Source organism: Ammospiza nelsoni, chromosome 25 (genome assembly GCF_027579445.1).
Source record: "Ammospiza nelsoni isolate bAmmNel1 chromosome 25, bAmmNel1.pri, whole genome shotgun sequence".
NCBI lineage: Eukaryota > Metazoa > Chordata > Aves > Passeriformes > Passerellidae > Ammospiza > Ammospiza nelsoni.
Window position 1 is genome coordinate 226,942 of NC_080657.1, and position 27,465 is coordinate 254,406.

Here is a 27,465-nt window from a genome sequence, read left to right on the forward strand (position 1 = left end):
TTGAGCAGGGCTAGGAGGGGCCAAGCACCGCTGGGCGGGCACAGAACTCTAGGTTTTGGGGCAGCACGGGATCCCCCATCTGTCCCTCACCCCTGGTCAGCCCACCAAGCACGAGGTTACCTGCAGCACTTTTCCCAGGTGGCTCCTGCTGGCTCGGGCTGTCAGCAGCATCTCCCTCCTGCCACAGCAGCCTCCCAGGCTGGGAGCCAGGAGCAGGCCATGCTGGCCAGTGCAAAACAGCTTCAGCACCCCACAGAATCATGGAATTGTTCTGTTCAGAAAGCTCTCTAAGATCATAGAGTTTAACTATTACCCCAGGATGGCCAAGGCCACCACTAACCCATGTCCCCAAGTGCCACATCTGCATGGCTTTTAAATCTCTCCAGGGACATAAAAACAAGCAAGGGTGGGTAATTATTTTGGGACTGACAGTGCTCTGGTTACCATCCTGCTGACTGGAAAAATCTGGTGCTCCAGGAAAGCTGAACAGCAAGGGAAGCCCAATTGCTCAAGGTGTGTTACCTTGGAGGGAGGTTGGCTGGGGACAACTCCTGCTTTTTTCAGCAGCTGGTGGCTTTGGGCAGCCCAGATTCTGAGAAGGAAGGGAAGCAGCTGAGACCATACAGGTACACTGAGGGAACACCTGGGGCAGGTAGACATGGAAGACTGTTTCAGTGTCTCCTTTCCTTACATGCTCGGCTCAAAGATCAGCATGCTCCATGTGCGCCAGGAGACTGGATATGAATAAGGAAAACAGTCAAAGCTAAAACCCTTTTAGACTCCCAGACCTCTGGAGATTTCCTTGGAAAAAGATGAGAGGCAGCCAAATTTTCTTCATGGAAATCTCATGGGAAAAGGGAAAGCCTCCATGCCAAAGGAGCAGGTCCCTCTGTCTGTGCCAGTTGTATCCCCTTGCCAAGATCAGGAATACATCTCGTCAGATACAGCCGGATGGGCCCAGGGAAGCTGGATGTAACCAAGTAACCAGGATCCTAGCAACAGGCTTGATGGGAGGATTTAAAGATAGAAAAAAAAGTAGGAGCAAAGCAAACAACGGGAAAATATTGTCTCCCCAAACTCCCCAAACTCCCAACCCTAGAGCAGGAGATAAATCAGCTCCAGGCAGGGCGAGGTACTTTGGTTGTTTTGGTTTTTTCCCTTTTCAAAGCAAACAAAGTATCAGTCACAGATGAGGATTTTTTTAAACCACTTTTACAGGTGTCATTTGTACAAATCAAAGCATCCCTTGAAAATTTCATCATTACAAACATACAAAGAAACGATGTTGGTGCTACAAATCAGCTATGCAACGGCAGGAGCAATTTATCACGATTAAAAACCCTACTGAACAGTATTTACAGGGCCTTTCTCCCTCTTTTTATTTCTTTATGTTGAGGGAAGGAAAAAAGCAAAGCCCACAGTTAAAAAAACTCCCACCAATGCACTTCATTTTCTAAAAGTATAAAACTGGGTGAGTTTTGCCACACTCAGGCAAAGTGTAACAATTTCTGGTTTTGCTTGTTTTCACATGAAAAGTCTCTTATAAAAACCAAAAACAAACCCATGGCAGTGTCCAATGAAATGTGCTCCTTCCATGCCAGAAGCAAACATCATCCCAAAAAAGTGCCTTTGAGTAAAATCAACTTTAGTAACAAATAAGAAACAAAAGGATGAAAAAAGTAATCACAAGCTCTAGTTAAAAGCTTCATCAAAGCCCTGACGGAGCAGCCGCCCTGCAGCAAAAGCGTGAGTTCTCTTACCTACCTCCAGCCCCTGCCGGGGGTCTCCAAGCCCTGAGATGTTTCTCCACGCCCTGACTGGCGCTCGGGATGTCGAGGAGCTCCTGCCAGCCCGGAGTTGTGTGGTGCTCCCCCTCCAAGTGCTGTTTATCCACCACCATCACCCCAAAAGAGGTGCCTGGGGGGACCCAGCCCAGCTGGTCTGGCTGTAAGGGTCAGTGGCAGCCGCGCTGTTTTGGGGCAGCACATCCCTGGTACAGGGAACTCTCATAGCCCTTTGATCCTGCTGGTTTGGAATCAGCAGTGAGAAAAATCCCTGGAGTGCCCCAAAAAACACTCCCTGGCTTGGGTTGCTGCCTGAGTAAGTGCTTTCCTGGAGCCAACCTGGCCCCTGCATCTGGAAGGGGCAGGGAAAGGGGGAAGAGAGGGAATATCCGAGCCTTGAACTCTCTGTGTAAAGAAATGGAGTAAGAGACACTTGATCACACCAAGCTGCAGAAATCATCAAAATCCCAGACGTCACCACATAACCAGGGCACTGGGCGGGTGGGGGAATTCTAGGTGGGTTGGGGGCTGTATCATTCCACTTTGGCTCCCAACCCAAAAGCTCTGATCAGAAAAACAAGGAAACACAAAACCGGGCAGTTTGGTTTGCCAAGTTGACAGAGAAAATAAGAAAAAAACCAAAACAAAACACAAAAATCTTCCAAGATAAATACATGGCCCCCATTTTGGAAGCATCTTCAAAAAGCTGGATCAACTGTTGTCAGCAGTGGCACAACCTTCCAGGAATACCTGTTGGGCTGGTGAGTTCTCAGCTCTCCTTTGAAGAAGGAACAGTTCAAGGGAAAAAAAATTCAGCTCCCACCACACGCAGCTCCCATTTTATCTGCAGAACAACTGGCCATGGCAATTCCCTCACAGCAGCAGGCTGGGAACCAGCAAGGAGCCACTAATGCAGCAGGTTCCTGTTTGCTCATGGAAAGGGCTGGCAGTGGTAGCAACTGGTTAGGAAAAGATTTCCAGAAAACAGTACTTCAGGGGGAATTTAGGAAAGCTGGGACCTCTCCCCATGGACTGAAACTGGCCACACTCAAGCATGCTGTCAGAAGGTAACACGCACCAGGAATCCCATGGAGTCCACAAGACAGAGGTTTGGGCTTCCAGCCATCCTGCAGGCCTCCCACACTCCTCGGCTAGTGCAGGGGAAAGCTCCCAGGCTGGGGGCTTGGCTTTAAGGGGAGGTTATTGCTCCTGACTTCTCAGGCTTTTTGCCTTTTGACAGGGCAGCTGCTTGCTTCAGGAGTTCTCTGTTCTTGGCCTGGAAATGGGGAAATGGGTATTTAGTGGCATGGATCATCACTAGCTCTTGGGATCCCTGTGCAGAAGCTGCTGACATCCTGCACACAGCTGGAAAGGGGGCACAGATGTTGAGCTCACCTCTAACCTCCTAGAGAGGGCTCTCCCATCCCAGCCCCACAGGAAAAGACAACTACAAAATGACAGAACCCACGAGACCGTTCAAAAATTTATCCTATGAACAGTTCAAAGTACCTACAATACACTGAGAGGATCTGAACTTTGATTTTGCAGCCATTAAAAAAGATTTCCAGAGACTCAACCAATAGCAGCAGAAATAAAACATCTGGACACCAGAGAGTTCAGGGCAGTCCCAGCATGAGCTGAGCACAGACATGGAAAGCCCCAAGAGAGGGAAGTGGCTGGGACACACCTGCTCCTGGATCTGATGCTCCTTTACCTTCAGAAACAGCACACCCAGCCCTCTCCACACTACATCCCAGCATTCCACATGCCCTGTGAAGGGATTCTGGCAGGCACCAGCACTCTGACAGTTGGAGGCCTCCAGCCTGCCTTCCACTGGGATACTTCCCCAGAGTGGGTGTGGATGGAGGAGGGGCTGTTTCCTCAGGGGCAACAGAAGCCTTTTGTCTCATCCCCTCCCAGCTCTCATTGCTGGGGCTTTAGATCTTTGTATACCCAAAGTAATTAAACGGCGCAAAGTTCATTTCTGTGTCTGATTTCTTCCCCTTTGACCTGATCCCTTCGGTGGCTCAAGCTATTCATACTGATAGTCTGCTGTGTTTCCAGCCATGACAAGAATCTTGCTCTCCCTGCTTCCATCAGCTCAGGGACTTCTTTATTTGGACTAGAGATACAGGGTGAAAAGAACTGCCAATTGTTCCTTTGTTCTCTCTGGTTACTGCTCACACAAATCACAGGGAGGTGATTTAGAGGCTCAGGGAGCTGACAAAGGTTCTGCAGACTGGAGAAACAGGTTCAAACCTGATTTTGGCAATAAGTAAAATGAGTCCAATGGCTCCTGTCTAGTCCATAAGGGACACAACATAGCACTTTAAACACAGTAAGTGTGAGCCTGAGTAGAGAGCAGCAAGGTAGGTGTAAAATGGTGGTTGGGATGCAATGCAGAGCTGAGGAGGGGCTTGCCTGGCAGCACAGAGGCTGTAGGACACGGCTGAGAAACATTAGCAGAGCTCTGTGTGCAGTAGCTCACAGGGTGTCCTGATCAGGAGTGTCCTCAGTCCCTCCTGGACACAGCTCAGGAATGTCCTCAGTCACTCCTGGATACAACACAGCTCAGCAGTTAAACTGACAATGCTGTCACCTGTAACTGCTCCATGACCTCCTTGTGTGTCTTCTCCATTTGGTTCATCTTTGCCCTCATCTGTGATTCCTGGTACTGCAGGTCAGCTTTCAGCTCCGTGATCTGTGTAGAAACCAGGAAGGAGCAAGTGAGCTGGAAGAGGCAACAGCTGCCCTCCCCACAGAACCCTCTGCTGTGGAAAGTGTCTCTACAGAAGGCGTGTGAGACTGGCTGAGGTCACAGACATGCTGGCAGTGCTGAGGGACTGCAATGAGACCAGAACTGTGTCACTGAGAGCACAGAGCAACTGCAAGGGCCAGCACTGCATTTCTCCAAGCAGCAGCATGTTTATTCCCAGTCTTGCCCACACACAGAGGTCTCCAAGAAAGTGGTCAGGAAATGACCCTTTATGAAATGAGATCCCCTGGGTGGGTCCAGAGGGCCTCTTTGGCTTTGGAAAGGAGGCAGCCTGGAAACAGCCAGACATGTTAACTCCAAAATAAAAAGCCAGGCTGTGTCAGAGTGTGATCTGTGAGAACGTGTCAGCCAAGTCAAGGACTGTACCTTCTTCTCCTTCTCCAAAATCATCTGATCCTTCTGGTGAAGCATCTTTTTTAAAGTAGCCACTTCCTCCTTCAGCTGGGCAATGATGACAAAGTGGTCGGTGCCAGGGGAGTCCAGGGCGAGGTCCGGAGAAAAACTGCAGCAAAAAACAGGGAGAGGCCCTCAACAAAACTCTCCTCTTCACCAGGCAGGGAAACTCCCACGGATGCTCTCAAAGGAGAGTGGGAATCATTTCATGATCATTCATGACCCTTTTTGAAACCAGAGAGCTGAAGACAGCAATCAGAGAGATAATTAAAATTTACACTTCCCTTTGGAAGTCTCTTTGCTCACAAGCAGTCCTTGGATGCACTGCAGAACTTCCCACTGAATGAAAACAAATATTCTGGCAAGGAGGGGACATGAAAGAGAAACAAATAATCTCCAAGTTCAACAAACAGAGCAAAAGGAAACAGCTAAATTTTTCTGAGCAAGGAAAAGGGGTAAAAAACATACTGGACCTCGTAATATGATTCTGCCATGATAAAGCAATTTAGGGAGAAGCTTCATTATTCCAGAGTAGGAAAAACTCTCCAGGAAGACAGAGAACTAGCTGAGCACATCACCTGTACACCACCAGGTACTCTAAATCTGAGCAACCATCAGCAGAACTATCTGTGCATGAGTCACTGCTGCACTGGTAAATCACAAACCTCCCTAGGAGACACCAGCGACCCAGGCAGGCACATGCAGTTCTGTGCTATGGGAATATGCAGACCATAAGATACAACAAGCTGCAGCCACAAGACCCAGGGAGCCCACCTGATTTTTCCCTGCCCTCTGTTCCATCCCTAAAGCTGATTTTTACCTCCTCGTGCTAAGTGGGCAGCACACTCCCAGCCACTTGCACCTGAAACTGCTATATAAAAATTGAACAGTAATAAGACAACAAAGCTCCACCTAGAAGATTACTTCAAGTCTGGCTGTTATCAGATAAATAGAAATAAATCATCAGGGTAACCCAAAGCCTGACTTTTTTTTAAAAGCTTCCAGAGTAGGTCAACACTCAGCTTTAAAGCTGGGAGCTGCAGCAGAGTGGAACAAGCATGGTCTCAACCCAAAATTCTGCCTCTCTCCAGGATGTTTCTACCTCTGAGCTTCCAGTCCCCAACCTGTACCCTAAGGCAGAGAGTATTTGCTGCTCACTTCACACGGGGTCTCCACCAGCACCTGGAAATGATCCATTTTCTAATTAAAAGCACTACAGTCTGCTGCGACAGGACTCGTTAGTAAGGATGTGGCAGGGGAAAAGGCTCGCTCCCCACTGTGCTGCGGATCTGCAGAGGGAAACAAAGCACAGGCAGCTTCCCAGATCTGAGAGCCAGAGGATGGCCCTGAGGCACTGGGAGAGAAAACCTGGCAGAGGAAAACTCAGAACTGAGGGTCTGCAGGAGACAGCCCGGAGCAGAGGAGCCCTGCATGGCTAAAACATGCTGACAGCAGAGTCCACACTAAGATGTGGCAGCTCTCTGGGCACACTGGATCCAGCTCTGGGCTAGGCAGAGAGGTTCATACCCACACACTAGCACAGAACAACTCCCATTTTAAAGCTTTCCCAATAGTTTTCCCAAGTGGAGGCTGTGCAAGATGATGCTGTGTGCTCCAGCAACTTTCTATGTGCAAGCACATTATTAACAGCAGCTTTAATTTCCCACTCACTGCAAATATGCTGGGGAGGAGAGAAATAAATTTTAAAAAATAACAACAACAGTAACCAACAGCACAGAGAAAAGAGGCTTCCTCACTAATTCCCTCTGGCTGAAAACAATCCCTAGACACACCATTCCTTTGCCCAGGCACGCTTCCCTCCTGCCATGCCCTGGGGTGATAAAGAGTGCCAGGGGATGCCCACAATTCCCTGAGCAGCTCCAGCATGAAAAAATTCCCTGCCCAGCAACTGCTGCTGCCCAGCAAAGCCAGGAAGGCGAGAGCCAGCCCTGCCACCCAGTCGGGAGACGGAAGGGACAGGAGGGCCACCAGCCTGCACAGAGCACCATCCCTGGGGCTTCTGCATCCACCAGAGGGGAACCTGAGCCAGCTTGAGACCTCCTCCTGGACGGGTATAAAATACCAGACTGGTATTTTCCTGTCCAGCTGCTGCAAAATGCCCCTTCAAATGCGTTAAGGTGCTAAATAAAGAAGCAGATTTTTTTTTCCTCTTCCTTGGTATTTTTTTAAAGACTGACAAGATAGTAATGAAAGGTTCCTCGGTCTTAAACCCCATGTTACAGAAGCAGCCTGTGACTCCAAAATTTGAAGGAAAACTGCCATACACAAGTTAGTCTTTTCCTTTAACAAACAGATCAAGAATTAAAACAACCAACCAAAAAAAAAGCCATTTCCTCTACAAATAAACTCAAGATCCAGCCCCTTGGGATAGGTCAGGGGGACATGAGCTTTCCATGTCTGAACAGCCTAAAAGGCACACTGTTAATTAAAGGGAAATTACGAGCTCCTGTTGTTTTTAGCAGAGACAGAAGACAAAAATGGAGCTGTTCCCAAGGCACCTGCCTCTCTCTATTGATTGGAACAGAAACCAAATCGATTGCCTTAAACTCCACACCTGTTAAATGGCAGAAATTAGGCAAGGCAAATGCCAAGATTAAAGATTTTGCTATTCAAGTCAGGCTGGCATGAAGAAGCAGAGACCAGGCACTAAACCAGCATCCACATTTCACCTTAGACAAAAAGCACCTGCAGAGCTGCCTCCAGCTCTGAGCCCCCAACATCAAAAGGATGTGGGACTGCTGGAACAAGCCCAGAGGAGGCCATGGAGATGTTCCAAGAGCTGGGAGAGCTGAAGGTGCTCAGCCTGGAGAAGAGAAGGCTTTGGGGAAACCTTAGAGCTCATTCCAAAGCCTAAAGGGGATCCAGGAGAGCTGGAGAGGAACTGGGGACAAGGGCCTGAAGTGCCAGAACAAGGGGGAATGGCTTCCTGCTGCCAGAAGGGAGGGACAGATTCCTTGGGAAGGAATTCTTCCCTGTGAGGGTGGTGAAGCCCTGGCAGAGTTTACCCAGAGCAGCTGTGGCTGCCCCTGGATCCCTGCAAGGGTCTAAGGTCAGGTTGGAGGGGCCTTGGAGCAACCTGGGATGGTGGAAGATGTCCCTGCCCATGGCAAGGGGCAGAATGAGATGAGCTTTAAGGTCCCTTCCAACCCAAACCATTCTGGGATTCTATGTTTTTTCATAGAATCAGTGCACTCAGTGCAGTACAGCCCAAGTCACAGAGCTTTAAACTATGCCAGGACTTTCCTATGCAAATAAGAATCTTTTACAAATGAACTTCACTGCTGAGCATCCTGAGGCACTGCTGCCCTCCCCCTGCCAGCAGTGCTGTCACTGCCTGGTGTTACAAGCACAATTTAGCAGCTTGTCTGCAGTGACAGGAGAAGGGACTGCAGTGTGCTCATCTGCAGAGTCTGCAGCATAAAAACACTTTGCCAGCATTAGCACAGACAATGGGGACACCAAGACTGCCCCAGTTAGGACCAGCAGAGCTGCAGGGGCTGGAGGTGAAGCCAGTGTGCTGGGCACTGGCAGCACAGAAGGATTAGTAAGACCAAGTCTGCTGCAAGATGTGCTGCGAGTCACTGGGAGAGAAAACTACTCCCAGTGCAGCAGCAACAGAGCTGTTTGCTCCTCCCAGAACTCACCCAGAACAAACCATTCAATATCCTTTAAATGACTGCTGGAAATCACCCTGTCCACATATCATAGCTATTGTGAGCAACAATCATGCTGAAATATGTAAACAGAGGGAATTCAGTATGACACAGTAAAGGAATTTCTACCATATCCAAAAAGAAGCAGTAATTTCAGAGAAACTGGACCCTGACTGAAGGTGTTGCCAAAGTCAACTGAGCTCAAACATGCCCAAATTTTGCCCAGTTGAGGGCTACACCAGAGGTTTGGCTGGAGCTGGGGTACAGGATGTTGGGGCTGATCTCAGCAGGGAGGAGGTGCTGGTTGAGTCAGTTTACTCCAGACTCTGCTGCTGCAAACACCCTTGTGCTGCAGCAGACCTTTACTCTCCGCTCAGGATGTGTCCCACACACCAGTGTGACTCTGGGAGGGACAATCTGGTAGTTGTATAAAGGGGGGGGATTTGGGGGCTCACTCTCATAAAAGAACCCTCAGCCACTCCAAACCCACATTAAGGAACCCCCATTATTACTCCTCTCAGGACGTGCAGCCATTTGTCTATTTAAGGCAGCTGCAGATTGCCTTTTCTCCTGCATGTCGCTGAAGCTCTTCAGTTGCTAAATTTACACTTGGTTTGTTACTGGAACTCATCAAAAAAAGCCTGTGGCAAGGCCTACAGCCTTGGCAGGAGCCAGACTGACAATATCTGTCATGAGAGCAAAAGGAAGGCCCTTGATTCCTTCAATACATGCTCCTGCTTTCCAAACACACGGCTGACCAACCCAGAGCACAGGTCATTTTGCTTTTCGGGTATTTTCAAGCCAGCAGGGCTGTTACAATGAGTTGTGAGATCTCAGCCCAGGATCTAATGAGGAGATAAAAACAGCTGATGCTGTCCTACAGCCCAGAGCAGCGGCCTCTCTGACGGGCTGCACCAGTTCTACCAGGGCCCTGTTTCCATTCTCTCCTCAGGCTGCACCAGCACTGAAGGCAATGGAATTCTAACCCCTCCACACTCAGCCACGGCTCCTAAGTCACAATTAGTCCTTAAATTTTTCCAGCTTTTAACTGAAAATGCTGTTCAGATGATAAAAGGTATTTCACACCTCTCCGTGGGTGCCACTGCCCTATAAAATTATTAAAGTTCTATTTCACAGAATCATAGAATCCCAGAATGGTTTGGGTCAAAGGGACCTTAAAGCTCATCTCGTTCTGCCCCCTGCCACGGGCAGTGTCATCTTCCACTAGATGAGGCTGCCCTAAGCCCCATCCAATCTGGCCATGAACACTTCCAGGAAGGGCATTTCCCACAGGAGCATTTTACAGTGACAAGGTGTCAACAGTACCTATAGGAGAGATCTGTGATCTCAGAGACACTGAAGGCAGGTAGCGATTAATTAATTACCAGACCAGTGTCTTTAACAAACCCTTTGGCACCAACTGTGCTCTGGTCCATGCTCCCAAATCCCTGCTGTTCAGAAAGAGATCTGTTGAGAGGGGCAGTTCCCGTGTAGGAGGCAGTTCCCAGGGAGGGAGGGGAGAAAACAATGGGTGATCTCACTTCAGGATGTCAATGCCTTGAGCAACAGGACAATGGTGGGCCCCGAGAGTCTGTTGGGAAGCAGCCCACTGCGCCAACGTGGACGGGGCCCTCTGGATAAGGGGGCAAAGCATCTCGGGAGAGGAAGGAACGCTGAGAATCAGAGAGGAAAGGCAGGAATGAAAATATGCATGCACAAGACCATAAAAATACAAATCCATCTCAATCTCCTGTTTCTGCTAGTGACTCCCATTCTGCTGCACAGGTGGCCAGCATCAACATGATCCAGCATCAAGTGTGACAACAGAATGGGGTGGATGCTTTGCTAGAATCAGAGAACCATGGAATGGTTTGGGCAGGAACGAATCCTAAAGAGCATCTTGTTCCATCCCCTTGCCATGGGAAGGGACACCTTCCACTAGACCAAGCTGCTCCATGACGCATCCAACCTGGCCTGGAACACCACCAGGATGGGGACTCCACAACCTTTCAAGCAAAGCTGTTTGATTGCTTGTCTCTCCCCCAAAAGCAGGAGGGGACATAGGAAGTGGGTCTGGATCTTCTCCTGTCCTCTGAGGCTCTCCCTGCAGATCAGTCTGACAGACCTAAAAGCACAAAACCTGCAGACCTCACCAGCCCCTCTCTCCCTGTGGCTGCAGGAGAGATGATAAAGTTAGTTTGGCTGCAGTTTTCCTGACAGTTGGGGAGCTCAGCCAACACCACCTTGGTCCTGCTCCATCCAAGCAGGTACAGGTACTCAGTATTCTCTTCCTCTTCAAATCTATGTCTAGGTTCCAAGTAGCACTGCCTTGCCAGGTTCTAGGACAACCCCTCGAGGTCTTAAAGCCCAAGGCCTCTGCTCTAGCATAAGGGCTTCCTGTTATTCACACACAGCTCTGCCTTACATAAACTCAGCAAACAAACCACTCGCCCACAATTTCCCCATGTAACAGGCTCACCTGTCACCATTGGCTGATATGGCATCAAACTTGGCTTTCTTCTTTGGGATTTCATTCTGAATGGAAGACGTGGATAAGGTTTTCTGGCTAGAAAAAGGAGGAAATTGTATGTCAGAACCTGAATGACTTTCAGTCTAAGACAGAGAGGCAGATAAATATTCCCACCCACTTTGATCCTATTAAAACAGTATTTCCCATTGCTAAACCGATAAAAAAATCATTCCTTGAAGAGTAGCTGGAGACTAAAAATAAACAGAAAACAATGAGTCAGAGCAGTATGTAGGTGAAGAACTCCTGCTTAAAATCCACATTTTAATCATTAAATTTTACAAATGCAACTTTGCTCTCACAGTGTACAAGTTCAGTAAGTTGGATCACTAAGAAGCACAAGGCTGTACCAGCACAGTGAAGCAAAGCGTGACTTAGCCAGACTGTCCTGAGCTCAGACCATGCCCAAACCCCTCCTAAGGTTACCTGTTATAGTGGCTGCCACTGCTGAGCCTACTGAACTGCTCCTTCTCCTGCAGGCTGCCTCGGGAAGAACTGCTCAGGTGTTTGCACTGCTCTTTGGTCTTCTGCAGGACTCGTTTATAGGACAGTGTGCACAACCAGCACAGCAGCTTTCCATCCACCTGGAACAGGAGACAGAAAGAAGCTTTGGTCTTTTTTCTGCCCACAAAGCAAATACAGAAAAGACAAGAAGCACCTTCAGGCTTAGGGTTACATATGAACAAGCAGGGACTCAATCCTCTGAATGGACAGGCAGTCACTGGAGACCAAAACAGCAAGGGTGTCTGCTCCAGGATGCTCAGCAGGGCACCCTTTATGGCTGCAGCACTCCAAACAACAGATCAACAGATGTTTACAGTTTGCCTCGAGAAGACACAGCTCCTACACAGCACTCAGGGTGTTTGAGCAAAGGGTGTACAGAAACCATGAAGGGGTTTCCTGGTGGAGGTATGACACTTGTAGGTCCTCAGGCTATTGAACAAATATAATTCTCCATCCCTCTCCTCACAGCCTCACACTTCATTCAGAGGTCTCTGCTTCTCTGCCAGCTCTTGGGCCAAATTCAAGAGATCTTTCTTAGAAGATCTGGCAGAGGGACACAGGGGTTCAAAGATTAAACAGCTCTAAACCAGAGCAAAGCTCAACTCTAGAAAACACTTTATAACCAAGAGATATGGATCATGGAATGGTTTGGGTTGAAAGCAACCTTAAACCCCACCCAGTCCCCCCTGCCATGGCAGGGACACCTTCCACTGTCCCAGGCTGCTCCCAGCCCTGTCCAGCCTGGCCTTGGGCACTGCCCAGGCATCCAGGGGCAGCCACAGCTGCTCTGGGCACCTGTGCCAGGGCCTGCCCACCCTCCCAGGGAGGAATTTCCTCCCAGTATTCCATCTAACCCTGCCATCTGGCAGTGGGAAGCCTTTGCCCATGTCCTGTCAGAAACGCTGCAGAAGATGTAAAGAAGATGGAGAGAGGATCAATGTGATCAGCCCTTTTACCTTTTTAGTCTTCTTTAACACAAATACTGACCTTCTTCCTGTCATCCTTCCGGTCGAAGGCGCACTGCTGCTTGCACTGCTCACACGAGTGAGGAGGGCCGTACTTTTTCTCTGAGTTGGTGCAACGCTGGCACTTGTTTCCAATAAAAGCTGCTATGATGTTGCAGTACTGGCAGGGTTTTGGCTTTAAAAAATAAGAACAACTGCTATAGCCTTCTAACTACAGTAGTACACTGCTTGTTCCCATTCTCCCCATAATTTCAAACTTTTTTTTCCTTATTCTACACAGAGTATAATGCTGATCCAGGAGACAAAACTTCATTTGGATCCCTAGCCTCCAGCTAAGTGTATTTAGCCATGGCACTCAGACCATTTATCAAGTGCTATGAAACCTTTACAAAAAATAACAAAATAGAACCAATCAAAATCTCTATTTCAGATTTCAGACAAGCAGGAAATAAAGATTTAACACTGCTTCCTGCAGCAATCTCAGTCTGTGTAAGCACAGTCTTGTTTCTACTGGGTGTCAAACAGATAACTTCCTGGCCTCAAATGATGCAAAGCTCTTTTTTGTGCCAAAAGAATAGAAAAAGTAAAAGCCATTTAAGTGACCCATATTATTGATCAGTCATGCTCTTACAGCTGAGCCAGTCCATAAACTGCTCTGAGATTTCAGCAGGACAAAGACAAGAGAGATGAAAGGAAGAGAGGCTGGGGAGGCTGAGCCCCTCACTTACTGTGCCATAGAGCTTCACGTTCTGAGCACACTTCTTGCATATCGTGTTGGTTTTGCTGTGAAGAAGGACAGATCATTCTATCAACACATTCCAACAGAAATGAAACCTCTGTGTTTAGGGTGCCTGGCTCAGATCCCAGGATCCCTGCTTAGGCTCCCAGCCTCCTCTCAGCTCTGCCTCTGGTGGTGAGGCCGGATTCAACCTCTCTAGCGACTCAGATACCAAAATGCTTTTCCCATCCCCATCTGGCTGAGGATAAATGGCCAAAAATTACAAAGGAGGTGTCTTTTAATTAAGGCATCTCCAGATGACACCCGGTTTTTGTCCATACAAACACAGGATTTCATCACTGACTAATTTGCAGCATGAGTGATTCAGCATCAGGGCAGGCTCTACTCTGGAGGTCATGGCAGGAGAGGGCAGAGGTATATTTGTCCAACAAACACAGGAAGGAACACCTCACACAACAGCCACACACAGCCCTGGGATTTACCAATCCTCCCTCTGACAGCTTCACAACTTGTCAAAATACAAAAAAACATGAGTCCAGCTGGAGGACACACAGCAGGAAATAAATGTTAGATACCAGACATCAGGCAAGAGGAAAACTCATGGAAAAATGCATCTGAGCTCTGACTGAAAAAAAACCCCAAGCAAAAGGTGTGATCCAAGTGCACTACAGACACTGCAACTCGCCCAGCAGATCTTTGGAGGTGGCCAAAGGTCTCCCAAGTTCTCCACAGCAACAATCTACAGGTTAAGGCTCAGTCACTGAAGGTGTGGAGCATTACAGCTCCCGAGGTGTGATCATTCTACCTGAAACCTGGATCTCCCCAGCTCAAGCATTTACCTTTCCTGCTGGAATTCAGTCCTGCAGTAAGTGCATTTAACAATGGGATGAGCAATCCGGCACTCCTGCAACAACAGAGGTGTTTCATGAGCTGCAGTGCTGCTCCCCAAGCCCCAGATCTCCTGCTGCCCTCCACTCCCACCACATACACACATTTGCAAGCATTCCCTCCCTGTACAGTCATGCTGAGAGAAGAGGAAGGGTGCTGGGAATGCCGTGTGTCACAGGGGAGCCAGGTGTGCCTCACACCCACAGAGCAGGGTCACGGGGCAGCCCGGCTCCCAGGGCAGGAACACACAGCTCTGCCTCAGGTGTTCGCCAGTTCCCTGTACATCTGGCTGTGCTCTCCTCTCATCTCAGCTTCCCCAGATTTCCCCACGTTCACCTGCCTTGTCCCAGCCTCAGTGGTCCCAGGCTACTCCAGTTCCTGTTCCGTGTTCCCTATTTCACCCAATCTTGTTCTTCCCCACCCTGTCAGGCTGTCTCCAAAACCCACCTTACTCCTTTCAGGACACCATCAAACCTCCTAGAGAGGTCTCCAGATCCCCTCAGGCCTTTGCTCAGGAACAGCTCCCACCTCCCCTCTGTTCCCCACACCAGCCCCATGACTTCCACTGCAGCACCTCCAAACTGCCTTCGGTGCCCCCGGGCCCCCCTGACAATGAGCTCCCCTAAAGAGCCCTTCAACACAACCCCCTAGCAGGTTCAGGGCTTTAGCCCCATGCTCCAGCCCCTCAAAACCTCCCCAAAGCTCGCCGGCCCTCACACACTCTCCCACTGCTACCCCACAGACCCCAAACACACACCTCAAGGCCCCACTCTTCATAAATACTCCCAGGATCTCCCCACTAACAGCCCTTCAGTTCTTCTAAGACTGCAGACCCCTTAAAAACCTTGCTGCTCTCCCTCACAAACAAGCTCCAGGAGGCCCTTTACCCCTCAGACCCCTCAAAGCCTCTCACAGACCACCCCCCTCAAATTCCCTCACAGATCACCCCCCACTTCCCTCAGAGCCCTCCTCAGACTCCTCTCACATCAGCCTCCTCCCACATTAGCCCCCATAAGCCCCCTCGCAGCGCGCCCCCAGCCCCTCTCCTGGACCTTGCAGAGCTGCTGGCCCTGGCTGAGCGCCTCGAAGGGGAAGCGCTGGTGGCACTTGGTGCAGGCGTACAGCGCCGCCATCCCGCCGCCCCGCTGACAGGCGCGGCCCGCCCGCCCTCCCGCCCGGCCCGCGCGGCGCCGCCTCCGACCGCCGCCCATTGGCCGCGCGCCGCATCATTCACGCCTTGACCGCTTCTCATTGGCGAGCGTACCGTCACTCACAGCCGCGGGGCGGGGCACGCCGGGGAAGCGTTAACGTCACGGGGAGCGCCGTGACGCAGCCTCTCGGTCCCGCGTGACGCGACGCGCGGGGGAGGTCGCGCGAGATCGCGAGTGGAGAAGGGGGCGGGGATTGGGGTAAGGGGCGGGGCTGAGGCGGGGCCGGGGAGGCGGGACCGGACATGGCCGGGATGGACTTGGACAGGGCTGGACGTGGACAGGGAGCCCGGGATGGACAGGGCTGGACGTGGACAGGGAGCCCGGGATGGACAGGGCTGGACGTGGACAGAGAGCCCGGGATGGACAGGGCTGGACATGGACAGAGAGCCTGGGGTGGACAGGGCTGGACGTGGACAGAGAGCCCGGGATGGACAGGGCTGGACATGGACAGAGAGCCTGGGGTGGACAGGGCTGGACATGGACAGGGAGCCCGGGATGGACAGGGCTGGACGTGGACAGAGAGCCCGGGATGGACAGGGCTGGACGTGGACAGAGAGCCTGGGGTGGACAGGGCTGGACGTGGACAGAGAGCCTGGGGTGGACAGGGCTGGACATGGACAGAGAGCCTGGGGTGGACAGGGCTGGACGTGGACAGAGAGCCTGGGGTGGACAGGGCCGGGGAACAGGCTGGGCTGGGCTGAAGTGGGCCAAGGCTGGGAAAAGAGGCTGAGCTGAGCTGGGCTAGGCCAGTGTCGAGTGGGGCTGAGCTGAGCCTGGACAGTGCTGGGAGAAAGGGCTGAGCCGAGCTGGACTAAGCAGGGCTGGGTGGGCCGAGCCAAGTCGGGCTAAGCAGGCACAGGCGCAGCCTGGCTGATTCCACAGCTGGACCTGCCCAATTCCACAGCTGGACCCGCCCAATTCCACAGCTGGACCCGCCCCATGGCACAGCCTGGCTGATTCCACAGCTGGACCTGCCCAATTCCACAGCTGGACCTGCCCAATTGCACAGCTGGACCTGCCCCATGGCGCAGCCTGGCTGATTCCACAGCTGGACCCGCCCTCGTGGGCAGCAGGACAGAGCAAACTGCAGCTCCCCGTGCTCACACCGCAGACTGGGAGAGCTCCAGGCGGGAACAGGGAGGAGATTTGGCCCCGTTCCATTCTGGGAGTGAGGCTGGACCCAAGCTGCTGCAGCAAGGACAGATCATACACTGCACATGTGAAATAACTGTTCTTTTTTTCGTCAAGTAGTTGTCATTTTGTACAACGTGACACAGAACAGGTGCTTTGAGAAATGGGGGAAATTAAGGCATTTTGGTGTTAAAAGTTCATTCTAAATCCAAGATGGAATGAGCAGAAGGCAGCAACTGCTCACAGTTGTGTGATCTGCTCCATTTGCTGGATGTTCCTGTGCTCCTACACCCTTCTCTCTTTCTCACACCTTAAGGGATACCTTAAACCTTTGGGAAACTTCTGTCCTTACCTTTTTCCTACACCAGATGACAGAGCATTCCCGGTCCTGGCTGGTGCAAGCGCTAGAGCTGAAATCCGAGCTGCTCAGGCTTTCCCAAGAAGGGCTGGGGGAGTGTCTTGGGTTTTTAGCTTGGCTGCGTGGGTGTGCATAATGAACCGGAATTCTGCTGTGCTTGGCTACCTCGGGGACTCGTTTTAATCACCGGGCAAATGTGCTGTGTGTAGGAGAAATCCTTAATTTCATGACAGGAGCTGCATTGTGCTGGATGCCGGGCTGTGATTGGGAAATGTCCGTCGGTGGGAAGCGGGAGGCAGAGCTGGGGTGCGGGAACGATCCGGGGGCGGCTCTGCGGGACGAGGAGGAGGAGGAGGAGGGCTGGGGATGCTCGGGTTCGGGGCTCTGACAGCGCACCTGGAGAGGGCAGCGCCGCCTGCGCTCTGCCACGGTGAATCACGGGCTCCCGAAATGGTTTGGGTGGGAAGGGACCTGAAAGAGCCCCCAGTGCCACCCCAGCCGTGGCAGGGACACCTCAAACTGTCCCAGGGACACCTCAAACTGTCCCGCATCGCTCCCAGCCCTGTCCGACCTGGCCTGGGACACCTGCAGGGGTAAGGCAGCCCCAGCTGCTCTGGGCACCTGTGCCAGGGCCTCAACACCATCGCGGCGAAGAATTTCTTCCTAAAATAAAATCTAACCCTCCCCTTTCTTAGTTTGAATCCATTCCCCCTTATCCTGTCAATTACAACCTAAAGATCAGGGAGGGGGGTACGGAGTGGTGAATAGCTGGGGCTGAAGGAGAAGGAATGGTTTGGGAATGTGAGCAACAAACCTGCCAGAGCAGCCACGGGTGCCAAGGGAGAAGCATTTGGCTGAGGAAGGGAGTTTGTAAAGCTGCTACTGAAGGAAGTGTGAGAAGAAACGCTTGGAAAGGCTCTGCCTCAGTGATTTTCCAGCAGAGCCACACTGGCAGCAAGGCAGCTCCAAGCCCTCAGAGTTTAGAAGGCTGCTCTGATCCATCAGATGCACCCTTTCACCATGGAATGGTTTGGGCTGGAGGGAATTGTAAAGATTATTTCTCTCTAATGCCCTGCCACGGACAGGGACATCTATTTGTTGCCCAAAAAAATCTCTGGTTACTGTGTGAGACAGCAAAAGTCTCCCCTGGATCGTGGTCTTTTCCATCCCGAGATGTCAGGGTTTTACGTAAAGCACATCCTTCCCCTTTATGGAGCACCTGGGCAGACAGAGACCCCCAGGGCCCCTTCCCCTGGCACAGGAGTATCTGTGAGCTCTCCATCAGCCCCTCTGGGTCGCCTGGAGCATTTGGGAGCCACGAGGTTGCCAAAGCAAGTTTGGTTCAGCTGCTGTTCCTTGACACCGTCTGTGGCTCCCTGTAAATCACTAACAGATAATAATTTCATACTCTGGCTCTGCATATCCCCCGCCTGCTGAATAATTACCTTGTTTTGTGCGAGCCGTGAGAGGTTTTCACAGATAATTCATCCAGCAGGGAAAGGCAGCCAGATTTTGGGCTGGAGCACATTTTCTGGCCACCTGGCATTGCTGCACAGAGGTCTGCAGCTGCCTCCGGGGGGAAATGCTGTATCCAGGACAGCCAGGGCAGGGCGAGAAACCAAACCCAGATGAAATCCCAGCCGCCCTTCCTCGGAGAATAATTCAGCTTGGCAAACTCAGCCCACCCTGGGTTTCTGCATGTGTGGACAGATTGATCCCACAGATCTGGATGCTCTCTCTCACAGAGGAGCTGTTTCACTGGAAACAGAGCTCCTCCCAGGAGCTGCTTGTGGTGGTGACCTCTGTGTTGCCTCACTCCCCATGTCCTGCCTGGCCTGGGTTGGAGTCCAGCACAGAGCTGAGATCACCCCAAAGCTGCCATCCCCATCCCAGGGCTGGAGCCCAGCACAGCTCATCTCAGCAGCTCCCAAACCACCCCACAGACTAAGGGGGAGATGGCTCCCATCAAGGTGGGTCCCAATCTCTCAGCTCCCACTCTGAACACTGCTCACTCCATTAAACATCAACCTCCGTTGATATTTCCCCACCAATTTATCACATTTGGGGAGTTTCCTGCAAGGTGCCTCTCCCAAAGGGAACCTTAAATGCAGAGCTTTTCTTCCAATGAGTAGCAGGGTTCAGAGTGCCTGTGCTTTGCTGTGCTCTGCAAAACTTGGAGCCACTCTGAGGTTTGGGTGTCCAGGGAAGTCTGGAGGTCACAGCTCAGCTGGGCTGGGAGCCAGAACCTACATCTGGCTCTGCAAACAGCAAACCTCCCTTCAGGTATGCACTTTCTTATTTTTTCCTTTTTCAAACATAATAAATAGATAGTTTTTTAAGTTCCCAGCCATCTGAACTACCCACGCTCAGGACTGTGATATGCCTAATGCCATGAATGCAGAATTTCAGTAAATGCTTCCTGGGGATACAAAACTTGCAGCTCTGTGTTCAGCAGCAAATTCAGGACATCACCTATCCAAGGGGAGCCTGAAAGTCACGGTTCCCTGAAAGTCAAAGCATGTTTTATTGACTGCAGTCAAGAGAATCAAAGGCCTGGAGACCTGGACTCCCACGGCATAAACCACATTATTCCTGTGCAGTGATCATTCCTCTCCCAGACACGAATTCCAGCCAACCTCCCTGCTGGGAATGATTAAAGACCCTTCAACAATCAGCAAATTGTCAAATAAGCAGGTGAGCAAGTGAAAGAAAACAAGGGAATACGGTGACCTGCCACAGTGATGAGAGCAGCTGTGTCACCTGGAGGGGAGTGCAGCCTGTGGTTTGCCGTACAAAATTGGGGTGCAGCCATGGGGACGTCCCTTCTCAACTATCAAAGCCCCATTTGGGGGAAGGTAGAGCCTGTGCAGATGCAGCTACAAGTCAGGGATGGCATTTCCCTTCTTCAAGGCTCCCTTCCCAGCTGCCTGCTGTACCTGGGCTCTTGAACTGGGGAGCAGAGCCTGGCAGTGCCAGCAGCTCTCGCTGGGCTGCCCACTGCAGCTGCCAACCCAGCCCCTTGCCCAGGGTGGGCATCACCAGAATGGCACCAGAACCCCCAAACTGAACCTTCAGAACTGTGCTGACCTGTGGCCTGGACACCCCAAGAACAGCACCAGAGCCTCGGCTCGGGGTGAGGCTTCTCCATGGCTGTGAGGTTTTGGGGCGAAGCTCTGGAGCAAGAACAGATGGAAGGAGCATGACAGCTCTGGAGCACCCCAACATTGCCATCATATTTCAAAAGCTCTCATAGCTTCTCGGTAATGTCTCGTGGGCATCTCCATGCAGTACTGACTCCTGCTTCACAGCACAGCCAAGAACTCCGGCTCTCTGGACCGGCTAACCCACTCCTTTATAGCACTCTTCCTTACTAGTCACAGGTGTGGCCTGTTAAGGGCAGGCCTGTTCCTAATCCTTGGTAGTTAGTACAGCTGCAACTCCTCAGGGGCAAGATTGCCTTCTGCACCATCTTTATTTTCTTACATTCTATCCCTCCACACCCCAAAACCCCCTGTGCACCCCACACACAAAAGGGTGGGAGACTACCAGGATCAGGCAGGGAGAACTGTCCAGCCTGTTTCAGTATCCCTGTGCTCTGATCCTGCTCTCCAGGATGGCTGGAGCCCAGAACGGGAGCCCAGCTGAGCCACAGCCAGGGTGCAAAGGGAGCAGCCCCAGCCGTGAAGGGGCCAGGCTGGTGGCACTGGCAAACCCCGGTGACAAAGATCCCACGCAGCCACAGCAGGCACTCGGGCAGTGGGGCACGGGGTGGAGGAGCCTTCCCCCACGCCAGGAATTCCTCATCTCAGCAGAAATCCCCGGGGTTGTTGTTTGTGCTCCACCTCGGAGCGGGAAGAGCCGCTCCCCTGGCCCCGGGTGTCTGGGACTGGCTCTGAGAGCCAGCTGGCTCTGCCAGGTGGGACTGTCCCTCCCCAGGAGCCCCTGGGCTCCCACAGGACCGAGGGATCCAGGCTGGGGACAGGGTCTGTGTCCCTGGGGCACGGGGGCACAGCTGCAATTGAATCCCTCCTGTAGAAGCCATCCGGTATTTTTCCAGTGTCTTTATTGGCAAGCCCAGTGCTGAGCCCCCGTCCTGCCCTGCGTCCAGCACTGAATGGGGCTGTCCCACTGAGTCCCAGCTCCCTGATGGTTCCACGGAGGGGCCTGGTGCAGGGCTGAGCACTGAGCATGCCGGGGTGGCTCAGGCCAGGATGGGGTAGGTGGCCTCAGTGGCCACCCCACAGTTGTTGTCCTTCATGGCCATGAGGATGTAGCCGTCGTTGCCCCAGTATGTGGACCAGGAGTTCTTGATGAGCCAGTAGGTCTCTCCCTGCAGGACCCCGTAGCCCACGGCCAGCACGGCGTGGTCCAGAGATCCTGGAGTGTTGTCTGCAGGGAAGGACACAGGAGGGGTCACTGAAGGGCCCCCCTGTCTGGGGAGCATCCAGGGAGACTCCCTTTACAGAGACCATGCCTTTCTGGAGACATCCCTGCCTGGACAAGATCCCTGCCCAGTAATCCCAGTCCAGACAGCATCCCTGCTCCCAGGGCTACCCCCAGCACTACAGAGGACTTCAGGGCTCATCCTCTCCACCCCTCCCTTGACCAAAAGTGGTTCCCAGGTGCTGTGGCATCTCCCTGGGCACCCAGGGCCTGTCCTGCCCGAGTGCTGCCTGTCTCACCGCACTTGGGCTCGTAGTAGATGCCGTTGGAGTAGAAGGAGAAGCTCTTGTGCGAGGCGTCAATGCTGACGGCCACGGGGCCGTGCTTGTAGATGGCAGCTTTGACTGCTGTGATGTTGCCCGAGGTGACGTTGACGTAGCCCGTGATCTTGGCCAGCATCTCGGACTGGTTGTAGTGGCACAGGCCATTCTGCACAGCCAGGGGACACACGGTGTCACCAGGACCCCCAGGACCCCTCGCTGGGACCCTGCCCCCCGGCATGACCCTGCGGATGCAGGCAGTGATCTGGAATTTGGGCTGCGAGAGCACCCTGGCTCTGACCCCGCTGTCCTCCCAAGCCCAGGGTGCTGGTGCTGTTTTCCCAGTTGCTCAAGGACACAGGGTGGGGAGCTGGCTCTGCACCCAAAGCCCCAGAGGGCTGTTGCCTGCATCTTGCTGCCACGTCCCCATCCCCAGGCAGCTTTGCTCTGTCCCTGGTACCCCGGGGCATGGAGTGACTCATGGCACCACGCACAGGTGGAGGAGCCTTGTCCCTGTTTTGCAAGAAGAGAAACTGAGGAACACGGTGACAAAACAGCCTGGATAAGCCCTGGGGCTTGGCTTTGACAGTACTGTGAGCCACAGAAGCCTGGTGCCTTGGGGACGAGGTGACATCTTCATCTCAAGAGCCTGGTAGTGCTCTGACTCACATCCAGGTGGGTCCCACCACGGCTTTAAAGCCCCAAGATGCTGGCAAGGCCACCAGGGACAAGGGCCTCCTCACCTGGCCCTTGTAGGTACCGTAGGACTCGGTGCTGGCAATGCCCCCGTGCTTCTTGATCCACTCGTAGGCTCGCCACTCCTCGCCCCCATCGCAGGCGAAGTTCCCAAAGCCCCAGGAGCAGTCAATGAGGACTTGCTGGGACAGGGGGGTCAGCACGCCGGTCTGCAGGGGGGACACAGCCCAGGGATGGGGACAGGCCCCCTGCAGGCTCCCATCCACACCGTGGGGCTCAGCTCTGCTCCCATCCACACCGTGGGGCTCAGCTCTGCTCCCATCCCACACCGTGGGGCTCAGTCCCGCTCCCATCCCACACCGTGGGGCTCAGCCCCGCTCCCACCTTGAGGAAGAGGGCTCCTTCCATGGCTCCCGTTGTGGCAAAGCTCCAGCACGACCCACAGACAGCCTGATCCTTCACGGGCGTGACAGCACCTGGGGCAGGGCAGGAGAAACTGAGTTGGCACCGAGGGATGGAGGCAGGTGGAAGGGAAACTGAGGCAGGAGTTGAGGTCCAGAGGCAGCACAGCCAGATCTCAGTGCTGACTGAGAAGGGAGGAAATGCACTAGCAAACCTGGGACCCCACCCTTGGCTAGGGGCAAGCTCTGGGGGTGTCACTCCCAGCTGAAGGGGACATGGGTGAAGGCAGATGTTGCTTCAGATGTCACATCTGTCCCTAGGGCACCAGAGTGAATTCAGGGCCAAGTGCTGACCCAGCTGCCTTTAGTCTTAGAAACACAGAATGGTTTCAGTTGGAAGGGACCTCAAACAGCATCTGGTTCCACCCCTGCCATGGGCACAGACACCTTCCACTGTCCCAGGTTGGCCTTCGACATCCTGGCCTTGGGCAGCCCTGGTTTCTCTGCACAGCCTGCTCCAGTGCCTCACCAGCCTCACAGGGTGCACCCCAAGGACAGCCCAGTCCCACAGGCTCTCAGTGCAGTGATGGGGAGCAGGGGGCTCCGTGGCCCTGGTGCTCCCTGACCCACGCGTACCGTACATGCGCCAGTCCAGGCTCTCGGGGAGGATGATGCCGGCGTAGAGCTCGGTGGGGAAGGGCAGCCCGCGGTTGGGGGTCCCGCTGCGGCGGCGGCCCCGCAGCGCTGCCAGCTCCTGCGGCGTGCGGTCGGCCAGGTGGTTCAGGGACAGCGAGTAGGAGAGCGCGGCGCGGTTCCGCGAGTGCACAAACCTGCACACGGTGGGGACAGCGCCAGCTGGGCCTGCCGCCGCCCCTCAGAGTGACAGCACCCCCAGAGGGTCCCTATCCCCCAGCCGTACCTCATGTTGTGCACGAAGATGCTCTGCCGGTGCTCCAGCTCCCACGCGGAGCCGTAGCGCCGCCCCAGCCGCCGCCGGTACTCGTGGAAAACACGGTGGGCCCAAGGCTGGTGCTGGCCCACCAGGTCCTCCATGGGGTTTGCCAGCACACGGTGCTCCGCCACCGAACCCGGCAGCACCCCACACTTGGTCTCTGGGGACCAAGGAGAGGGCCCTGTCAGCCTGAGCCCCATAGATGGGACAGGGGGACCAAGGAGAGGGCCCTGTCAGCCCGAGCCCCACAGACGGGACGGGGAGCCCCTCCCTGGCTCACCATTGATGGGGAGGTCAAAGACGGAGGGCGGGTAGCTGTTGTCGAAGTCAGTGTAGGCAATTTCATACTTGTCGTAGTGGGAGCCCAGCAGGCTGTTGTACCCCCGCATCTCATAGTGCACGGGGGCCACCCCGCAGCTGGAGTTGGTCACCCACAGGGTGTAGACGTTCTTCTTCTGCGCCCAGCGTGTGACGTTCTGCCACACGGCGCAGTACCGGCCCTCGTAGTACTCCTCCCGCAGGAACTGGGGGGACACGGCCTCAGGGAGGGGCCCCCAACCTCCCCCAGGCCACCAGCCAGCCCCTTTGCGCAGCCCAGTGCTCTCTGGCTGGATCCAGTGACTCCATGGCTATTGGCACACAGCCATGCGTGGGATGGAAACTGGGGGAAGGATATGGGGTGCAACACAGGGCAGACCCCCCCGTCTGGCTCAGCGGTGCCCTGGGGACACTCCACTGTGCACAGCAATCTGTGCACCCACAGCAGGGAGTCTGGCTGCACCATTTCTCCAAAAACCTGAAGAGATTTCAGGTTTTTCCTGTGTGTTTCCAAGCTCTCGCCATGCAGGCATGTGTCCAGCTCAGCGACAAGCTGCTGTCCCCGCTGCTCACGTGCTGTGCCCAGCCCTGACGCGGGCTGGGGCCAGCAGGAGCTGAGCTGCCGTGCAGAGGCTTGCCCAAACCATGCTGAAATGCCAGCGTTTGTGTGGGATGTGACACGTCCCAACACGGCTGCTGGGGCTGGGAAAGGAGCCAGGAGTGCGGCCCCGATGCGGGTGGGGAAGTGACCCTCCCTGCACCCCAGGCTGCGGGGACAGGTCCTGGCCAGCCCCAGCACCCTGCAGGCCTCGGACAGAGAGGAGCTCTCCCAGCACCTCGTCCCAGAGCCCGGAGATGCTTTGGGAGGCAGGGCAGGTCTGGGCTCTGAGGATTCCCACCTTAAAGCCCCTCATGCTGGGGAAGACGCTCTGAGCAGTGACCACGTCCTCCTTGGAGCCGGGCAGCTGGAAGCACTTCCTGGTGTTCACCTCCTTCTCGGTCGTCTCTGGCGTGATCTTGTACCTCATCCCATAGGGCTTCACAGCTGCCAGCTGGTAGGTTATCACCTGCCCTGTGCCAGGCAAGGGGAAACTGAGGCACAGAGCCCTGCTGGTGCAGGGTGGGCGCAGCTGGGTGCCACCTCCTACCTCCGTAGTACTGGATCCGGCTCTTGTTCCCCGTCAGGTTGTACCAGGCTTCAAAGGGCTCCTCGATCTCGGCGTAGGGCAGCTTAATGACCCCTGCACAGGAGCCCCCGGCACAGGACACAGCTCAGCCCAAGCCTCAGCACCCTGGCATCCCTCCCTGAGCCCCACAGCTGACCAAGACAGTGCCCCAGGGGTGATGGGGCAGGAAGGGCACCCAGCTGAGGGAGCCTGCCCCGGTTTGCCCAAAGTCTGACCCGTGCTAAGCATCCTCTGCTCCCCCCCAGGGCTGGGGGTCCCCACCTTATGGGGAGATAGTGGGGTCCTCTTACCTCGGACATGGTAGATGGAGCCAAACTGAGGGGGTGGGTGGGAGAGCCCATGGTCCTGTCCTGAAAGGCAGAGAGGGCAGGGTGAGGGGTCTCTGTGTGTGTCCCCCAGCTGAGATGGGGATGGGAGGCTGCCAGGACAGTGCCCCCCTTCCCTGCAGCCTGGGGCTTCCCTCCTTGGCCAAAAGAGCTTCCTGAGCTCATCCAAAGGCACATCCAAGGGACGCTGAGGCACGGACACCCTCCAGGGTCAGCGCCATGCCACAGCCTGCCGTGCCACTGCAGCAAGCCCTGCACTACTGCACCCCCAGGGAACCCCAGCTCCTGCGTGACTCTTGGGGTGACGCCCCAGTGTCACCCCCAACACTGGTGGCCCTGGCCTGGAATATTTCCACGGTGGCACCCAGCCAAGCTGTCCCCCCACACAGGGCATGTTTGAGGGGTGCCAGGGACCTTACCGGTCCTGCCTGGCGTCTTCCAGTGACCTCCCCAGCCTCCCCCCGGGCTCCCGGCTTGTGCAACCCGACGCCAACACAAGTGCTGGGAACGAGCCCTTCCCTCCCTCAGCATCTTCCTCCCTCCCTCCTCGCCGGGAGCGAGCGGCAGCACCTGCCCGGACCCAGACAGCGCCTGCCCCGCCCGGGAGGGCCGGGAGCAGCCCTGCCCCCGGCTCTGGGGAGGCGGGGATGGACAGACCCCCGGCTGCAGCCCCGGCTGTGCCATGGTGCCCACCACACGCCATCCCGGGGCACCCACAGGCAGCAGCGGCTGCAGCCGCCTCCCGGCCCTGCTGGGCTTTATCAGCACCCAGAAAGGGGGGGTCCCACGGGGACACGGCCGCCCTGCCACCTCTGTCCCCTCACACCTGGCTGTCCTGCCTGGTTGGGTTAAACCCCTTGGGTTAATGCCTTCAATAAGTTTTATTTTCACTCCCCCAGCCCCACCAAGCCCTCAAGGCACCTGCCCTCTTTGCCGCCCGTCTCAGCTGTGTCTTGGAGGAACTGCAAATTTTGGGGCCCAACCAACGAGCAGTAAAACCACTTCCCCAGACTCCAGCCTGCCCTGCAGTGCAGCGGGAGCGGATCTGGTGGGGTCCCCCCGCCTCCCCCCCCAGCGCCGGGCTGGGGTCCCACTCACCCCGGACGGCGATGCAGAGAGCCGAGAGCAGGAGCCAGCGGAGCGCCCCCATGCCAGCCCCGGCAGAGACCCCGATCCAGCGGAGCGCTCCCATCCCGATCCCGGCTCCCCGGCGGCTTTAAGCGAAACCCGCGGAGCCAATGCGGCGGCCGGGCCCTCCCCGGGGAGGGAAGGAGCCGGCACCGGGTGGTGCCTGCGGGGGACGGGCACCCCGGGCTCGGCGTGTCCCGGCAGGGCCCCGCGGACGGGGATGGAGCAATGCGGACGCGGGGGATGCGGGGGATGCGGGATGAGCCCCAGAGCGCCCCGAGCCGCATTCGGGGTGGGTGCAGGGATGGATGTGTGGGGCACCCCCAAGCCCGGCTTCCTTCCCTCTCAGGATGAGTCAGGAGGTGACAAGTTGAGGGCTAGCTACAGGACAAGGAGCAGGAGGAGGAGGAGGAAGGCTCTGGAGAGATGGGAAGGATCCCACTCCAGCTGTGAGGGAGGACAGTGTGGCAGAGCCGGGACAAAGCCAGCTCCAGGGGGCTCAGGCAGGGCTGGGGAGGCTCTGACAGGGTGCAGGAGCATCACACAGGATGGGGAGGGGCTCAGGGGAGGTGCAGGGGCACTCAGAGGTCTGCATGGTCTACCCCAATCCCAGAGCTCACTGAAGTTTGTGGCTTGGTGTGACCGATGCCAAATCCTGGGGTCATCCCACCAGCAACTTTATGAGGACAAGGGGTAAATGAGGGGTTTGATGTCTAGGGGGCAATCCATGGACACAGGACTGGCTTGAGTCACATAGGAGCTGCACCCCATCTTGGGGGGACGTGTGGGACGCCCCTGGAACAC

General features: G+C 54.5%; 2 protein-coding genes across 3 annotated transcripts; both read right to left on the bottom strand.

Annotated features, from left to right (window-relative positions):
- Nucleotides 1–1,190: 1,190 nt before the first annotated feature.
- FAM76A (family with sequence similarity 76 member A) lies at nucleotides 1,191–15,399 on the bottom strand. Of its 2 annotated transcripts, XM_059488829.1 has the most exons (10): nucleotides 15,303–15,399; nucleotides 14,202–14,266; nucleotides 13,352–13,406; nucleotides 12,646–12,798; nucleotides 11,581–11,738; nucleotides 11,107–11,193; nucleotides 10,169–10,300; nucleotides 4,927–5,062; nucleotides 4,384–4,485; nucleotides 1,191–3,060 (listed from the first exon to the last, which is right to left on the bottom strand). In XM_059488829.1, exons 1-10 carry the CDS (start codon nucleotides 15,381–15,383, stop codon nucleotides 2,974–2,976), a joined length of 1,056 nt encoding a protein of 351 aa, XP_059344812.1. In that variant the 5' UTR covers nucleotides 15,384–15,399; the 3' UTR covers nucleotides 1,191–2,973. The 2 variants fall into 2 exon arrangements, with proteins under 2 accessions (XP_059344812.1, XP_059344811.1); XM_059488828.1 differs by lacking the exon at nucleotides 10,169–10,300.
- A 5,641-nt stretch (nucleotides 15,400–21,040) lies between these two features.
- LOC132083870 (digestive cysteine proteinase 1-like) lies at nucleotides 21,041–26,756 on the bottom strand. The gene is made up of 11 exons (XM_059488814.1): nucleotides 26,632–26,756; nucleotides 25,498–25,557; nucleotides 25,169–25,261; nucleotides 24,920–25,092; nucleotides 23,983–24,226; nucleotides 23,670–23,862; nucleotides 23,387–23,580; nucleotides 22,734–22,825; nucleotides 22,397–22,558; nucleotides 21,633–21,822; nucleotides 21,041–21,339 (listed from the first exon to the last, which is right to left on the bottom strand). Exons 1-11 carry the CDS (start codon nucleotides 26,723–26,725, stop codon nucleotides 21,152–21,154), a joined length of 1,683 nt encoding a protein of 560 aa, XP_059344797.1. The 5' UTR covers nucleotides 26,726–26,756; the 3' UTR covers nucleotides 21,041–21,151.
- Between the last annotated feature and the right edge of the window lie 709 nt (nucleotides 26,757–27,465).

What these genes read in the sequence shown, in the direction of transcription:
- FAM76A (XM_059488829.1), bottom strand. Translation starts at nt 15,383, where the DNA reads ATGGCGGCGCTGTACGCCTGCACCAAGTGCCACCAGCGCTTCCCCTTC. An exon ending in ACGTGAAGCTCTATGGCACA is followed by an intron (nt 12,799 to 13,351) that starts GTAAGTGAGGGG and finishes TATTTTTTAAAG; the next exon opens with CCAAAACCCTGCCAGTACTG. An exon ending in ATATCAGCCAATGGTGACAG is followed by an intron (nt 10,301 to 11,106) that starts GTGAGCCTGTTA and finishes TCTGATTCTCAG; the next exon opens with CGTTCCTTCCTCTCCCGAGA.
- LOC132083870 (XM_059488814.1), bottom strand. Translation starts at nt 26,725, where the DNA reads ATGGGAGCGCTCCGCTGGATCGGGGTCTCTGCCGGGGCTGGCATGGGG. An exon ending in CTTTGACCTCCCCATCAATG is followed by an intron (nt 23,863 to 23,982) that starts GTGAGCCAGGGA and finishes CTTGGTCCCCAG; the next exon opens with AGACCAAGTGTGGGGTGCTG. An exon ending in ATCTTCGTGCACAACATGAG is followed by an intron (nt 23,581 to 23,669) that starts GTACGGCTGGGG and finishes CACCGTGTGCAG; the next exon opens with GTTTGTGCACTCGCGGAACC.